The 18225-nt window shown below is 37.8% G+C and overlaps 1 protein-coding gene and 1 non-coding gene across 2 annotated transcripts in view; both read left to right on the top strand.

The window, feature by feature from the left end:
- The window catches only part of GNAI3 (G protein subunit alpha i3), a 31105-nt gene that overhangs the window by 1261 nt on the left and 11619 nt on the right, over positions 1-18225 (top strand). The window contains exons 2-5 of the mRNA XM_042462768.1: positions 11108-11150; positions 11808-11949; positions 13069-13226; positions 15371-15499. Coding sequence (XP_042318702.1) covers positions 11108-11150; positions 11808-11949; positions 13069-13226; positions 15371-15499 — 472 coding nt within the window. The remainder of the gene's footprint in view (positions 1-11107; positions 11151-11807; positions 11950-13068; positions 13227-15370; positions 15500-18225) is intronic.
- On the top strand, positions 17697-17836 carry LOC121930227. Its single transcript, XR_006103876.1, has one exon. It is a non-coding gene; the product is annotated as a small nucleolar RNA SNORA57 (small nucleolar RNA).

Raw genomic sequence — 18225 nt, forward strand, 5'->3', positions numbered from 1 at the left:
CCATCCTCTGATTGGCAAAGGCTGTGGAGCCTTCAAAATCTTGGCAAGGCAGGCTTTGTGAAATAAAGAGCCACCTTTTCCACTAACAAATAAAAAGAGTGAAGACACGGAGAGCAAATTGTCTTGCTCCCAAGTAAGTCTGGCTTGATGTTTGAAATGTGGTGGTCTGTAGGCTGTGGCACTCAAGTGAGCCACTCTCTTTTACAAGAAGTTAGCCTTTCCCCCAAACATGACTGTTTCTTTACTAAATGAGTATTCGTTTGTTAGATGCATAGGCTGAAGCGCTTAACATTCACGTTTCAAAGCTCCTTCAAAGCATCCACCCATTTCCAACTACGCTTGGTGTCCTATGTATGTACTTTTAAAAGGAGAAGAACAAACTGAAGGGTGTTGTGTGCCGCTGCTGCCGCCTGCTAGCTCCTCCTCCTGCAACTGGACAAACCAGGATGAAAAGGAGAAGTTGGCCATTGGGAGGAAATCCGTATTAGGATAACTTTTTTATTAGGCTAACTTAAAGGGTCCTCGTTTTTGTCCCCTTTTTGCTGGTCTAAAAAAATGTCAGCATTGGAAATTAAGATGAAAGGGTCAGGAAGGTGGGCAGACAAGTCAGTTCTGCCTCTTACCCCAGGGGTGGGCAAAGGGTACCCCTGAGATAACATGCAGATCCTGGGGATGGTTTTGCAGCCATTGACCTTTACAGACCCATGAAGCCACCCTTTTCTTGCCAAAGTGTTGAATTTTATATTCAGTTTACCATTAAAATGTTTGTTAAGTTTCTCAGGTATTTATTTATTTATTTACTTTGGTCCAAAACACACTGGAGAGAATAATCAACTTTGACACAACTTTAATTGTCCTGACTCCTTGCTAGGGAATCCTGGGAACTGTAGTTTTGTGAGACATTTAGCCTTCTCTGTCAGAGTTCTAGTGCCACAATAAGCTACAGTTCCCAGGATTCCCTGGCACTGAGCCAGGACAGTTAAAGCGGTCTCAAACTGGATGATTTCTGTGGGTTTTGTTTTGTTTTTTGGACTTTTATTTATATGCTGGGAGCTATAAAAAAAATGAGATCTCAGCTATATTTTGTGAGGCCCTGGAGAAGAAAATCTGCCTCTGGATTTGCTGCAATTGCTTGCTCCTGTTTTTCATCAAATCATATACAACCCTTGGCACCTTTGCCAGCAGAAGGGAGCATGCATGTTTCAGTGCAGGTGGCACAGTAGTTTGTACTCCGTCCCACACAGGCAACTACTGAGGTGAGAAAGGGAGAAAATAAAGATAGTCTCTGGGTTTTCCTCTTAGGTAGGGATGCAACTAGGGTCGTTTTCAGAGATGATGAATTTGCCAGATACTGTAATAGTGACATCTGGCAAGCATACTTCCTTTTTCTAGCCTTTGCTGCAAAAGATGTCAGACAGGAAGTCTTTATCTGAACTCTCCCCTTCCCTTGCAGTACATTGGAAGCACTGTGATATATAAAGGTGCAAGAAGCCAAGGTTTTAGAATGAATCATCAAATGGAAAAGTTACTATGACCAGATGATCCTAATCTTAGGGGGGTTTTAACTTTAAATTTAAACCCCTTTGTAAAACTTTAGACAATTTTCTGGGGTTAAGTACCATTTGTACATCGTTTTGTAGAAAAACATTATTTAAAATCATAAGGACATGTACATTTCAAACCCTTAATAGAAATATCTTCCCACCATTTCAAATAAATATTATGGCCCACATTTCTTGCCCAGCCGATCATACTACAGTAGGCCCTCTTTATCCAGGGATGTTTTATTCACGGATTTGAGCATCCATTGTTTGAAAATATTCCAAAAAAGTATACATTCCAAATAGCAAGCCTTGATTTTCCATTTTATATATGGGGCACCATTTTGTTGTGCCATTATATTTAATGGGACTTGATTTTGTTATCCACAAGGAGTCCTTATTGATATTTTTGAAGTCTTCTTTCACTCTCTTCATCAGTTGATACTATTGTAACCAATGTAATTTAAATCCATCTTGTTCTATTTGTTGTATCTCCTTAACCCTCCATTTTACTGATTCTTTTCCCATAATATCCCTATATGTTATCCATTTATCTCCTGTTCATTCTTGTTTGCAGAAGGCTTATTGTGGGGAAAGCCATCCTGGAGCTCTCCTTTCTCATACCCTTAATAATGGCTTTCTTAAATAGAAATTTTTAAATTCTGTATTCATTTTGGCTATTCCATCCCACAATAGCTATGCCATCCCATTCTTAATTTGTGACCTTTCGGATCTAATTCTCTTTTTCTCTCTAATACAATCCACTGCTTTAACCCTGGATTTTTAAGGAAGCACTTGGATAAAAGTAGCAACAATGACATTCAACCTAAAGCCTTAAAGCAGCCAAAATATTGATTTGTTTATTCTCCCCCTCCAAAAAAAACCCCTGAAATAAAGATCTCAGCAAGTATAATAAAAAAGAAAAGTTATTAGAAGCATGTTCCTGTCCAGTTTTTCAAAAAGATTTGGCCGCATACATTTGCCACTCTGTTTTTGCAGACTTCAAATCTGTAACCCTCACTTATTCATAAGGAGCAAATGGAGGAGGTTAAAATGGGGCACGCACCCCCATGAATATCTGCGAGTTTCCGTTTTCATGGGGGGGGGGGGAGATGTCAGGAATGAAAGCGGAGGGCTGACTTTATTTCATCAGTGTCTTCTAAGGAAATATAACGGTCTTGGGATCACATAGTAGACTGTTCTGTATATCAGTAACTGGAGGACAAGAAAGCAGAGGGTAAGAATAAAAATCGGTTTTCATATTAGAGAGAATGTGAACAGTGAAGGTGGGTATCTTCTATGAGTATGGTTTAGCTTTTGAAATTCTGTTAAGTTTGGGATGAGTTGTGAAATGGTCATGTTTATAGTCGGCCCTTCTTATACACTGATTTTTTTATACACAGATTCAAGCATCCACTGTTTGAAAATGTTCAAAAAAAGTACCAGTATAAATTTCCAATATCAAACCTTGATTTTCCATTTTTTATAAGGGACACCATTTTGCTATTTCATTATATTTAATGGGACTTTAGCATGGATTTTGTTATCCACGGGGGATCTTGGAACCAAACCCCAGCATATAACAAGGGTCTAATGTAGTACAGTGGGCCCTCTCCTTATGTGGGGGATCCATTCCGGATTCCTCTGCGTAAGGGAAAATCCACCTATGCTCAAGCCCCATAAGAAATTGTTGTTCTCCCCAAGCAACTTCCGTGTAAACTGGAAGCCGCGTAAAATGCATCCACACATGGCGCACTGTATAATTTGCAGTCTTTAAAGAGCTTCAGAAGTTCTCCAAATTTGCTTTGTAAGTTTATGTATTGCATTATTTTATTGTGCCATGTTTTCCCTCTACTTTTAAAAGACATGTAACATATCTTCTTACATTACAGTGCTGGTCTGTATTTGACATTGTTCCAGTGCTTCATTTCAGTGATAAATCATTCATTGAATTTCAAAGTTGTACATGCTGAGTCAAAGAAACATAAATAAAGCTGAGGGAAGAAAGTTTTTTGTGGTTGAAGCACACTGATAGTTCTGCATTAGGAAATATATATTTTAAATCATTTGCATTCACACTTAGTATATTGTGCTAAAAATGCTGGAAAAAACAAAAAACCTAACAAAGTGATTACTGAGAAAAAAACTTCTTTTGTAGGAAAAGAAGTATTTCATATGAATTAGTGGCATGTTAAAATAATTTCAAACCACCAATTCTGGTTGAGTCTTCCTTATTCAGAAATCCAAAATACTGTAGTCCAAACTCCTGAATTGTCCACATGAGTAGCTGGGATAGTGACAAGTTTGCTTTCTGATGGTTCAGTGTACACAGATTTTGGTTCATGCACAAAATTGTTTAAAATATGTATAAAATTACTTTCATGCTATGTGCATAAGGTATATACATAAACATAAATATATTTTGTATTTAGATCTGAGTCCCATCTCCAAGATACCTCATTATTTATATGCAAATGTTCAAAATTCCAAAAAAAAAAATCTGAAATCCAAAACAAGCATTTCAGATAAGGGAGACCCAACTTGTATTTGGACTCATTCAGTGAAAATATTTGTTGATAGATTCAAGACAAGGGAATGAAACACTACTGTACTTCACTCTTTATGTAATTAATTGAAGGAAAGAAGTTGGTAAAATGAGCTTTTGTAGACTTCATTCTACTTCCTTTAGTCTCAAAGATGTTACAAGATCTCTCTACATACTGATTCTACAGTCTAACACTGCAATGCCTGCGTAATTAATGTAAGAAATTCATTACACTGTGTGGCAGTGACCACTAATTTAAGCTGCACTTGTGTACCTTGCAGAGAACAAAAAAGAGATCAGGTGACCATTGCATAGGCTGTTGTCTATGGAAAGGAAGAGGTTTTCATTGATAGCCTCCCAAGATGTTGCAGCCTTTCCCTCTTATGACATTGATACTTCTGCTTCAGAGAAGGCAAAAAGGAGACATGCATAACTGGATTAGGGAAAGATTAGATCTGCAGTATTATGTGAACAGTCAGTAGCCTTTATATAGGCTTGCCCTCCCCAAGGTCTGGTGGTGCAGCATGAGGTAGCCCACAGCAAGTTCTAGCTGAGACAGTGATCTCTGGAATCATTGCAGTTGTCCACACTTGGTCTGTAGAACCCAAAGTACCCCCAGACCAGCAGCAAGGACTTTTCAGCCCTAGAGCTGGTGTAATTTCCTTTTTGTTGGAATTAATGGGGATGAAGAAAAGAAGGCCCAATAAGAGAATAAAAGAGTTATCAGTTAAAATATGAGTCCTTTATGTTTTCTGCTTTTTAATTTTAGTCTAGGCATGGGGGAGGGGGCAGGGAGGAAATCAATACTGTGGATTTTTTCCCCTTCTACACTATTGTCTTGGTGGTTTTACAAATCTATGAACAAATATCACAGGGATCCAGATGAAGGTAATCATGGAGTTAGTCATGATTGATGGGGACTAAAGCATGATTGGCTTCATCTGGATTCATCTTAACATTTATTAGCCATGATGGCTAAAACTGGGGCCATCCTGCTTACATACAGTAAAAAAAATTAACCAGATGATGAGGATCAGAAGTTGGCTCCCACTAGTTTGTCTAGTTGAAAGTTAATTAAGGGAATGGTGGGCACTACTGGAATCAAAATCAGAGAATAAATGAACTTGTTGTCTGATCCAGTGAGCAGATGTGACAAGTAATAACATGCTTGAACTTTCTCAGTTTGGAAAATCATGGTGTCTTCATGGATCAAACCTTTCTTAAGAGAAGCTGTAAATGTTGGCCTTTGGGGATGACAAATGTTTGTGTAATTGTTTCTTGAGAAAAGACTTTTTGCTTTCTATACGTTTCAGTTCTTTCTTTTGTTTTTTGAAAACTTGGAATTTAGCACTGAATATTCCCAGTGTCTGGTGATACTAGTACTCATGTCAGGTTTATGTCTTTATGCTTACTAATTTTAGTAAGAATGCAAAATTCCCAAATTAATAGAACATAAAATGTTTTGTGTTTTAGATGTTGTAGAAAGCTTTCTATAATGTACATATAAAGAGTATTAAAAGAGGGAAACTGCTGAAGGGAAAGGTGTGGCTTAATTGCAATATACTTGACTAGAAAAGAAAAAAATCCTAGTACTGTATCGGTTAAAATTTCTTACAATAAAATATTTGGTTTTAAGAATAATCTTCTGTTAGTACAGTGGTTCCCAACCTGTGGGTCAGGACCCCTTTGGGGGTCGAATGACCATTTCATGGGGGTCGAATGACCCTTTCATGGGGGTCGCCTAAGACCATTGGAAAACACCTATTTAATTACGGTTATGAAGTAGCAACAAAAATAATTTCATGGGTTTGGGTCACCACAACATGAGGAACTGTATTAAAGGGTCACGGCATTAGGAAGGTTGGGAACCACTGTGTCAGTAGGATAGGCAATGAATTACTTGATAGCTGACTCCAAAGACAGAGGACTTAGCATTTTAAAATTATAATTTCATCTGAAGGTGTGGTGCACTCTTAGTTTTAGGGAGCTAGTCTGTATTGACCTACTTAATTTTGTAGCTGATCTTGATGTAAGGTGTGTGTTTATGCAAATTCCTGTTCCTTTGTGTTATGAAAGCAACACAATCATAACAGTCCAAACTTGTCCATGGTTGTATTGCATAAGTTTCACCATACAGCATTATCCCAGACAAATGCTGTTAATATTATTCAATTTAAATGTTTATTTTGTTTGTAAGTGTACTTAGAAAGGTCGTCTGCTGAGATTTCCAATCGTGGTCTGTATTACATATGGAAATGACAGTATTTCAGATGCCATGGTCTACAGGGAATGTTTTAAAAATTAAAAAAAGCCAGCTGAAACACTAAAAGTAATGCTGTAATATGTGTGTAAGGCTCAGCCCGCCTTAGTTTGTTGTTGTGTGCCTGCAAGTCATTCTTGAGTTTTGGTGACCCTAAGCCGCTCATGTATCATGGGTTATTTTGGCGGGTTTCTTCAGATTATTATTATTATTATTATTATTATTATTATTTATATCCCGCCTCTTCCGCTTTGAGGATCGAGGCAGGTAACAGCAGAGTTAATACAGTATACAACAATAAAAACAACAAGGCCCACAAGACCCCGACCCAACCCTCCCTCCCAACTATAAAATTAAACAGTAAAAGATGGTTAAAAAGTACATAACAATACATCAAAATTAAAAAACAAGCCACAAATAAGAAAAATAATAAAAAGAGGGGGATCCAAGTGGTTCTGGACATTATCAATCAGGGAAGGCCTGCCGGAAGAGAAAGGTTTTTGTCGCCTTTTTAAAAGTCTCAAGTGAGGATAATTGGCGAATCTCTTCCGGCAGGTCATTTCAAGTTTTTGGAGCGGTGACAGAGAAGGACCTTTGGGAGGTCACTGCCAGTCTGGTCTTTCTAGATTGTAAGAGGTTTTTCCCAGAGGTTCGGAGTGTATGGGAAGGAGCAGATTTGCCATTGGCTGAGAGAGAGTGATTTGCCTAAGGTTACCCTATGGGCTTTTGTACGCAAATGCTTTCTGAACCATTTTCAAAGGCATATGAAACATTATATTAATCTAAACCAGGATATTGCAATGGCAATGGTTATTTCAATCTGTGGTTCTAATCATGAATAAATTAGAGAGTGTTTGCAGCTGTTTGCCAGAATCCCATATGACCTTTCACTTAACCTAAATGAGTGTGCATTTAGCTATGTCAGAGGTGCTAAGAAATCCTGTTAGTGAATTGCAAAGAGGCATAACAGGACACCAGCACAAGTGCCCAATGTGCATTTTGCTTATCAGTCCCTTTACCAGATCTATAATGTAGTTACATAACAGCAGCCCTCTACTGGATACGGGTTTTGTGCTTATTTGCAATTCTAATTCCCACACACATAAGTCTGTTTACAAAGACATAACTCCCATACAGGATTCTGGCCAGTATGTATAAAATAAATGGAACTTCACCTCCAATGATTGGAAGTAGGCACAAACAATTAATAAACCTTGACTTCACACATGCACACTGTTGCAGTCTGAACACAAACTGACCAGGAAAATTAGTTGGGGGTTGTGGTGGATCACTCAGTGACAACGTTGATCCCACATGCAGAAATTGAAAGGGCAGGTTCTGTTTTGGGGGTCATTAGGAAGCAGAGTTAAAATAAAATGACCAAAATGGTACTGCCTTCTGTGATGAGACAACACATGAAATAATACATTCAATTCTAGTTGTTGTTTTTCAAAAACATAATTGTAAAAACAGGGAAAAGTACAGAAAGGGCAACCAAGATGATTAGGGAAGCTGGAGCAGCTTTTCTAGGAAGAAAAGTTACAGTTTGGGGTCTCTTTATTTTAAAAGAAGGTGGATAAGGGGCATGTTTATGACATAAGCTTTCCATAGGCATTTGGTAGGGGATTGTGGGGAAACAGGATGTTTGACTGGGTTGGCCTTTGGTCTAAGCCTGCAGACCAAGTTGAATAGTTTTGGCTGTTTGGAAAAGGGAGAACTTGGTAGGCTGGCAAATTTTCCTGTTTACTCAGAAGCAAGTTTTACTGAGTTCAGTAAAGCTTGATTTAATTCTAACTGATAGTGCATATTGAACTGCAGAAACATATTCTTATTCTTTCCGTGTTATTTCTACCTCAGGTACCAAGGTGTGTTTGTTTTACATCTTTTTCATTAACTAAAGAATACCTGTATAGGGTATCCTAATAGTGTTGTTGCCATGAACATATAGCTGAATGCTTAGTGGAGAAAGTATGAGCAAGGTGAGCAGCTAGTGTTACTTGACTCCATGCTTTTGACCAGTATCAAGTTTAGAAGCTTGATGCCAATGTTTATTTTATTTGAACTGCATAAATAACTCTGTTTAGTAAAGAAAGTTCCTGGATGTTTTTTTTTAACTTTTGGAGTCACAATCCATATTTTTCTTAGTATATATTTATCGTTATCTTGTATCAACATCAGTTACCATAATTTTCTTTGTTCCATATTTTGAAGTCTTGGGGTGTGGAATCTGTTGTAATTTTCTGTGTTATTTCCCTAACTGTTAGTGTTGACTGTATCACTTCATTGTTTTCATTAACAGTTCTCTTTCTTGGATCTGCTTTTATTGAAAACAACTTTGTGATTTTTTAATGAAAGGGGCTATAACATATTCAGATAGGAAGGTCTCCCCCCCGCCCCTGTTATGATACTGGTAGCTGTGCTTGTTCCTTGATATCAGCTGTACTGTATAGTGTGATTGTGGAATTCGGACAAAGCTCCTCAGAAATGGTAGGAAAGTATGTTCTTCTGTTTTTGCTTACTGAGGTCTGCTTCCCTGTGTTGGTTGTTCTGAAAGCAGTTACGTAAACTATTGAATGTGTGATCATAATTTCCCTTTCTTTCTGTTCATACAAAAGGTCACTTATTTCCCCCACAAACAATACTCTGGTTGATCTCATGATAACAGTAGTTAGGCAGGCATGAAATTAATGTTAAACCTAGGTGTGAAGAAATGATTTGGCATTTATCAACAGCCAACAAGTAACTGAAACACCTTAAAAATTAGAGACTTGAAATACATGATCTTGTAGTTGGTAGCATTCTAAACGGATTTCCAGCACTTTGAAGCCTGACTTCAGTATCAAATCATTTGCTTAGTAGCAGGTCAATTTTCTGATTTTAAGAAGACAGGGAATTTATAAGATAGAAGAGATTCTACTTTTGTCTTATTCTTTCCCTGTCTTTGCTCATTTCTGCTCCAGACAACGCTTTTGTTCCCTTATTGCAGTGCCTCCAGGCAAAAAATCAACAAAAAACACACTTTTATAAAGGGCCACTCAGTTTAGCTGGCGCACAGTCTTCTGTAATTTTGCTATTATAGCAGGTGGCTAAATGTACAGAAATGCTTGCATTGGTTTACCTGAGACATTTAACTTCTGGTATATATTACTTAGCTGTGTAATTTGAAAGGACCTTGCACTTTATAGATCAGTAAAGCCAGAGTATTGTAAGTATGCTTACTCCCACTGAGTTCAGTGGAAAGAAGTGTATCTAAATCTAAGGATTTTAACTGAATTTTCAAGCTACTGCATGTATTATAAAAATAGCAGAAATGCAAAGTGTAGCCCTGTGACATGTAAGACAAAGGTGCCTTTTTAAAAATTGCATGTAATAGGAACCATGGCCATTTGAATCTGCATTTTCCTTTCTTCTCCTAATCAAGACTTCCTGCAGCATGCACATTTGGTAAAAGCAATGCAACATTGCATATTATAGCTTCATTACAAGTTGGACATGACTAGACAAAAGGTCTATAGTGGCTAAGCTTAGTAGTCAACAGTTGTTTCTAGTTGCCAACAAGAAAATACTCATAGTGCCTCTGAACACACATAGAGGGTGTTTTCCTTTTCATCCAGCAAGAGGCATTCTGCCCCTTCCACAGAATTAAGGAACAAGGCTGCCAGAAGAGGTTACATTGTTTTGGCAAGTCTGTATTTCCTTTGGTTATCTTTCTGAAAATTAAATGTTGCTTCCAGTTCTCTACATGCTCAACCCAGAAAACATTTGTCTTCAAAACCACCATTGAAAAGGCTGGGAGCTTTCCCTTCTCTTTCCCACATGGAAATCCATTTTGTTTTGTTTTTTTCTTTCAACAGTGCCTCTTTATCTTTTGTTGCTGTTTATTATCTTTTGTGGAAAGGGTTAGTGAGAGCCAGTTATAAATGAAGTTGGAGAATGATGAAAGACTACAAGAGAGATGGAAGGGAAAAATTAGAAATTGCACCATGACTTCTTCCAGTTTATTCAGTCAATTCACAAAGTATTTGGGAGTAATATAATCTCGGAATGAAGGGTGTGATGGACTGGGGAGGCTCTTCAACTACTGTTGTTGATATAATAGTATTAATAATAATAGTATTTATATTCTGCTTTTTCTCGAAAGAATCAAAGCAGATTACAGGAATATCAGGATAAAATCACATACAATTTTTAAATACAATTAAAGCCCCAACCTTCCCCCCAAACATAAAATCATTAATCAATCCCTAAAATGAAATTAAACAGGAAAAATTTAAAACATTCCAGGACCAATAAAGTAAAAAAATTTGGGCAGATTTGGGCGAGAAATGAATCATCTTCTAGAGGGGCTGGGATGCCGGAAGCAATGGTATCAATGACACTTCCAGTGTCACAAAGATGGCTTAAAGGTGAAAGTATCACCTTTCATATCACTGTGAGAAAGAGATTGCTCAAAACCTATACACTTAAATCTTTCTGTGGGGCATAATCATGTTTTGTTGCAGGGTGTATCAGGAATTCTAATAGATGAGTGATGGATAATCTAGTATGTATCTAAGTAGCTCAGATATATGTAAATTAGTAGTTAAAAAGGCAGGATTTACATTCAGACTTGTATTGTCTACAACTTAATTATATCTCATCCAATTAAGCATAAACATTTAAATGGTGTTGGTATAGAAAACATTTTTAAATTTTTTTCTTTATCACAGAAATCCCACTTTGCATCATGTGACATCAAATAACACTGTTTTTGTTTTGTAGGTGCTGGAGAATCTGGTAAAAGTACCATTGTGAAGCAGATGAAGTAAGTAAAAATTAATTTGCCTTTTTGACTGATGAAAAATATGCTTAGGTAACAGACACAATGTTTGCATTTTTATGCTGCTTCTTTTCAATTTCACATCATCCATCCTCCCATGTGGACATTTGTTACAGGACAGAGATTTGGCAAGATCCTACAGGGAGCAGAAATGAATTGTGCTCATAGATTGGGATTCATAAATGCTCTTATCCATATATGAGGTTCTTCCACCTGTGCAAGAAGATCCTCAGCTTTTTTTTGTAGGTTTGCCCTTCTTAATGCAGCCCCAGGGCCATTCCTATCTAATTATGGAGGGACCTCCAATCTTAAGGAACAGTTTACCGCACAACTCAGAGGCTGTAGCAAGTAAACCGGGCGATAAGGTCCCAACCTGTGGACAACAGTTAGAAATTTATACAGTATTTTTATATAGCTATGAAGAAGTGAAATCTATTTATTACAATTTTACCCTCCCCTTCTTCCATGGAGCTGAGTGTGGGTTGCATGTTTTTTCCTCCTGGTCATATTCTTACAGCTATCCTGTGAGATACATTAGACCAACAGAGAGTAACAGTTCAGTAACAGATTGAGTTTCATGGCTGTGTGGAGTTTTCTCTTTTCTGAAACTGATTAACTAATAATGACTTTTTTCCTCTCCAGAATCATTCATGAGGATGGCTATTCAGAGGAAGAATGCAAGCAGTATAAAGTGGTTGTCTATAGCAATACTATTCAATCTATAATTGCAATAATAAGAGCAATGGGACGACTAAAGATAGACTTTGGTGAAGTTGCCAGAGCTGTAAGTATTGTGTTGGTTCATTAGTATGAGACATAATGACAAATTTTGATGTTTATGAAACTAGAATTGAAAAAACAAGATAAGAATGGTATGTATCTGATCATGATTCTTTAGGAGCTGATAATGTTTTGCTTTCAGTGCTTTGTTGCAATGAAGCTTACCAAGAGATGTGAGGGACTCCCATGTGAATCAATGTATACTTTAAGATCTTCCTCTGGGACTGTTCTCTGTGTTCATACTTTCAGAAGTTAGGAGGGTAATGACTAGAAAGAAGCCGATTTTACTTGCGATGCCTTACTTTAAGTTTTTAACCCATTCTACTCTGGTCTTTAATTCCTGCTCTCTTGTTTTGTACTATATATTTTTGTTAATGTTGCTTTAAATTGAATTCAGATTTGCCTTAGGTAAGCTATTCTGGGAACAGTTTCCTTAAAATAAATAATGTCAGTTTATCCAGTGTTTGGGTGAGCTTGATGGAAGTCTGATGTAGCTCCAGTTATTTCACTGTGTTGTTTCCTTAGTGTAATATGTTGTAGAGTTGGAAAAGACAACAAGGGCCAGTCAAACCCTTGCCTTGGGTGCATACGCAGTCAAAGCACTTCCAATAGGTAGTCATCCAGCCTCTGTTTAAAAATTTCCAAAGAAGAAAGACTCCACTCCACTCCACTCCACTCTGAGGCAGCATGTTCCACTTTCTGCTTACCATCTTGTATTGACAGGAAAAGATAGCAATAGTTTTTCAGACCCTCAAATTCCAATTTCAGCTTGGGATTTTTATCCCAGTGATTTTCATAGTTGAGGTTAACTTTAGAGCTTTTTCTATACTCCCACAGGACTTCTAGAAAACAGCATCCTTTACTTTTCTTAGTTGTTGCAATTGGTACACCCTATTACATGAATCCTTTTAGTGTGTCTCAGATAATGGCTTCTGCAGTTTGCAACTGATTGTTCTGATGGTGATATTTCCAGTGAAGAAAAAATGGACTGGTGTTTGGTGGAAGGTAATCTACAGTACCATTGTAAACTGTAGCAGAAAAGCAGTTCTTCTAGTGCTAGTAGTGAAGCAGTATGTTATTCTGTTGCATATAATAACAGTATTTAACCTATTTTCTTCTGTAGGATGATGCCCGCCAGTTGTTTGTACTAGCTGGAAGTGCAGAAGAGGGTGTCATGACGCCTGAACTAGCAGGAGTGATAAAGCGATTATGGAGAGACCCTGGAGTTCAAGCATGCTTCAGCAGATCAAGAGAATATCAACTTAATGATTCTGCATCCTAGTAAGAAATTGTTTTTCAAATTATAAGAACTGTCACAGCTGAACTCGTGCTCTTACCTACTCACAAAAGCATATTTGTCCTTTCACAACTGTGGTTTATTTTGCAGAGTTACTGTGATGCAAATGAGCAATTCTAAAGTGTGTTTCTCAAACAGCCGTGGGGAAGCTCTTGATGTAAGGATATACGTAAGGCATTTCAGGAAAATTTCTTAAGCTTGGTAAACTGGACAATTAATGAAGGCTTGGTTTTGAAGATTCCATGGATTATGCTTAATTGATTAAAGTGAGCCTATTGGTCAGAGGAAGAAGCTGGATATGTTTCCATTCCTGATTTTTGCTATCGACTTCAATGACACTGGGCAACCTGCTTTTAATTGCATTTTTAAGACCTCCCTCTTGGAACTGAAATGCACTGCAGAACAGAGTAGTAGTCCTCCTCTTTTTCTCTTGGTAAAGTGCCATCTCCTGTTGATTGAATAGATGCCTTTCGTTTTGCCATTCTGCTGACCTTTACTATGTCTTGGATGAATGTGAGGAATTCCATATACTGTAACATTGGGCTAACAATTTCTGGAAGATACACTTCGTGCATTGAAGGAATGGATTTAATTCTGTGAAAACCTATGCCATAAGAAATGTGTTGGGTTTGAAGGTTCTGTGAGGCTTACATCAGTCCTAGCTCCCAGGGCCAGTAGGCAGGTGTGATGGGAGTTATAGTTCAACAGTATCTGTGGGGACTCAAGTACATCACTACCAGTAGTATGAAAATAATACAAGATATAAATCTATAGTCTATATTAACTACAAAACTGTAGTCATTTAACTAATTATATTAATGCACCACCCCTCAGCATTTTAAAAAAAATATTTATAAATATCACTCATGTGATATGCAAGTAGTGTTGCATCCAGAGTGGGTCTAATGGAAACTGATTTTTTCTTTTCTGACAGCCCCTCACTCAAGCATTTTCTGTAAATTGGTGGTCACTGATACCTACTGGATTTTCCAGGAGGTTTTCAGGTAGTTGTGTGCCAGCAGGGAGTGCTGGGAAGAAGAGGTTAGCTTCAGCCAGTCCTCTGTTACAGGCCTCATAGTCTTTGCAGCACCCTGTATCAAGACTATTTATTTTTTCAACATGAAGAAGGCAGGTACACCATTAACTACCCCGTAACAAAACACTAGTGCCTGCAGACCTGCCAGTCTCATATATCTGTGTTGTCTTTCTTCCTTTTGCTTACTGGAGGCAACTCCATCATTTCTGAATTGTATCTCTTTTACATACATCTTACTAATACTTTTTATTGGTTTATTTTTATAAAGACTATCACAGTACATGGTGCTTTAAAATAACAAACAAGACATCACTGAGCTATGGAAACTTCACATTGTAAATGAGAATTGGACAACCTGTGGATTTGCAAAGAGAACAGCAGATTTCCCACTCCTGTTTAAAACTGTTGTCCTATTAAAGGCTATTTGGCTCAAGCTGATATTTACTGGCATAATAATTCCAGTGAATTAGTGTGTACAGCTTATTTTGTTGGAGAACATTTATTTCACATATTACAAGTAAATTGATTGATCATGTTAATATATAGGAATTTGTACACGTTTTTATATTTTAATAACTTTTTAATATAATAGGATAAGCTGAAACCACAATCTTGAATTGTTTACTCCAGGAGATAGGTCTGCTTATAGTTATCTACCCATATTTACATTCTGGACTGGTATCAGGTTTTTTTGTTGTTGTTGTTGTCGTTGAAAATATACCCAATTTACTTTTTGAATATTCTTTAGGCTAGGGTTGTAATTATACGTTGCTTATGCTTTTCTGATGTTTTTCCTTTTCTTTCTGTGCTGGCTTTGCGCCGTAATAAATATTCATCATCATCATATTATAAGCTAAACATCTAAGACAGCTCACATGTTAAGTCTTTCGTGAAGAATCCAAGATGTGTCATTTGCTCAAATATATTTTGTTCTGCACACTATATTGACATAGAATTAATGTAACAGATGCAGCAGTATACCTGCTGCTCAGTTTCCACTGTTCAGAAATAATATTAGTGACAGGAGATGATGTAAGAAACGACTCTTAATGTATTTTTATCCCTTCTTTGCTCATCCCCTTCTCATTTTAGCTACCTTAATGACTTGGACAGAATATCCCAACAGAACTACATTCCAACCCAGCAAGATGTTCTGCGGACCCGAGTGAAAACAACAGGCATTGTGGAAACACATTTCACCTTCAAGGATTTGTACTTCAAGTGAGTAGATGTGATTGCCGGAGGGCTGCCATTTCTTACAGTATCACACCAATTTTCTTTGGTGGGGTATAAAATGTACCACTTTTACTTCTCCACATGATGGTGTAAACTTAGTTTGCCTGTGGCTTTAAATAATACAGTATGCCTCTGTCATTATATTCTGTTCTTGCTAGAGATTCCTGGTGTAAGTTCACTTTTTTATTGTTTTGTTTTTTCAGCTGCTTTTATGTTGGGATCACAGACACAGGTACCGAACCCTTGCTTTATAGGAGCACATATACTAAAAGGATACTGGCTACTATTTTATAATTTTTCTTGGAAACTTAGAAGATAAAAGGCCCACCATAAAAGATTTTCCGGTTTACCATACATCATTTTACTGTGTTGCAGTTGGAGCTGAAATTAATGTGGCTCTCTAAACTGTGCATGGCTTTCTCAGTAAAACTGTAGAGATAATACTAACCAGCCAGTAAACATTGGCAAGGAGCATGCACAGCTCTTACAGTGCTTGCCATCAGTTGTGCTTGATATGTATTTTCAGAGGCTGTGTATTTTCCGTTTCAGGGCGGGTAACTTATACCTCATGTTCCTCTGTATAGTAATTTATCACCTCCTCTTTAGAGAGGTCCTTATAGGAATTGCCATATTCTTATTAAGTTTATCTTTTAAAACCTCTTGGCTCTTCTGTTGTCATAACTTCTGGCAAGTCTCACATTTTAGTAAAATATATCATGCAGAATGAGTGGGACTGGCAAGAGCTCACAGCCTTCTTAATGCAAGTTTCCATGGTGTGCATTGCTGCTCATGGAATTCATAAACGTTAGACATTCTGCATGAGGAAAAAGGAAAATGTAAGAAGCCCCTCCTATAAGCATGTGCCCACACTAACGTAATCAGTGTGATCTAAGCAGTATCCCTTTCAGTATGAATTCCTTCTGCTTCTCATCCTTCATGCCAGCCATGAGGATGCACTGAAGCACAATATATCCCTGCCTGTCACCATAGTATTAGAGAAATTGGTTGTGTGCGCAATACTAGACTTGTTAGAGTGCATTATCTCAACCTCTTTTTGATAGAAAGAAATGGTATTTCATAATGTTTTGATAAATAATTTGATACATGGAGCAGTGAGTTACTACTTCTGTTTCGATTTCTGCTGATATGGCTCACTTACATCCGGCTTTTAACTGTACTTGTTTTCTATTTGATTGGGATAATGTTTACAATATTTATGTATTTTTATAAAGATATAGCAAAATCTTAAATAGTATTAAATTTGTTTTTGAACTTTGAATACTGGTCAGGGCAATCACAGAATGAGCTTGGATAAAAGGTTGTGTGTGTGTGTGTGTGTGTGTGTGTGTGTGTGTATACACTTTCAAGTCATTTCTAACTTATAGCGATCCTTGTTCAGGGGAGTTTGCCTTTTGCTTTCCTCTGAGGCTGAGAGACTCTTACTTGCCCAAGATTGCCCAGTGGCAGTTTAGGGATGGATATTTATAATTCACAGAGAGTTTAACCATTTTTTATCAAACTACATACTCTGCGATTCTACAAAATGAAGCCATGGCAGTTAAGGTGGGATCAGACATTAGTTATCCTTCACATTAAGGGATATTCAACCTGTAGTGACACTGTGATAGGGTTTTATGGCAAAATTTATTTGCCATTGCCTTCTTCTAAGACAGAGTCTGATAAGCTCAAAGTCATCCTGTTGGTTTCCATGGCTGAGTGATGATTCAAACCATGGTCTCCAAAGAGTCGTAGTCCAACACTCAAACTGCTACACCAAACTGGCTCTTGGATAAAAAAATGCCATGGCTTAAATTCCAACTAGTGTAAACCTACTGAGTCAATGGGAGCCTGACATGTTAACAAAAGTCAGCATGTCAAGTTCTGTTGATGCACTGTGTTTACTCTAACAGAAATCAACAATTGGGTTTAGGCCCATAATTGAGCCTCTTGGTAGTGTTGGTATAATGGTAGTGTCTCATATATAGAACATAAATGAGACAAGCTCTCAGAAAGTGCTTTATAAATGCAGAATAACTGACATATCTGCCCATTTTCAGCCTATTCCAGTGAATCAGATATTGAACTTGTGCAGCCTACTTTCAAATTATTTTCTTTCTCTCTTCCTTAACCCAGGGCAGGGTACCATTTTTCTGTTGAGGGTCACGTTCCCTTGGGAGTAATGCCTCCTTTTCTTGGCAGGCTCAGGCCTTGCCATGCCTGGCTCTGTAATGACTGGAGGGAAAGGAATGCCTGTCCAATATTATGTCTTTGGTGCCAGTGGTTTGCCATCTGCTGGTTCTGTCCTCAAGCACTGGGCCAAAGGTGGCATTGCGTGTTCATTCAGGGGCTGTTCCATGTTGCAAAAGCAATTTGTCAAGCAATGAATACTACCATTTCCAAGGAGAGGATGATTTGACCTATAATGCACTTTGGAGAAAGTATTTCCTACACAGCATTGGGAGTGGGGGGGCAATTTAATTAATTAATTAAGTTGTTAGCTCTGGACAGGACCAGAGCGAGAAAGAGGTGGGGCCACTCCCCCCCCCCCGCCATATATTTGTTCTCTCTTTCTCTGTCACTCCACATAGCAGGCTGCTGGGAGAAGGAGAAATGATTCCTGCCTAGGGGTCTGAACTGACTGTTTTCCTGTCAGCTGAAAGTAGGGTGGGGATTTGCTGGAGGTTGCCTTTAGTTTGCAGTATTATCTCAAC

The sequence above is a fragment of the Sceloporus undulatus genome, chromosome 4, assembly GCF_019175285.1.
Source record: "Sceloporus undulatus isolate JIND9_A2432 ecotype Alabama chromosome 4, SceUnd_v1.1, whole genome shotgun sequence".
Lineage (NCBI taxonomy): Eukaryota > Metazoa > Chordata > Lepidosauria > Squamata > Phrynosomatidae > Sceloporus > Sceloporus undulatus.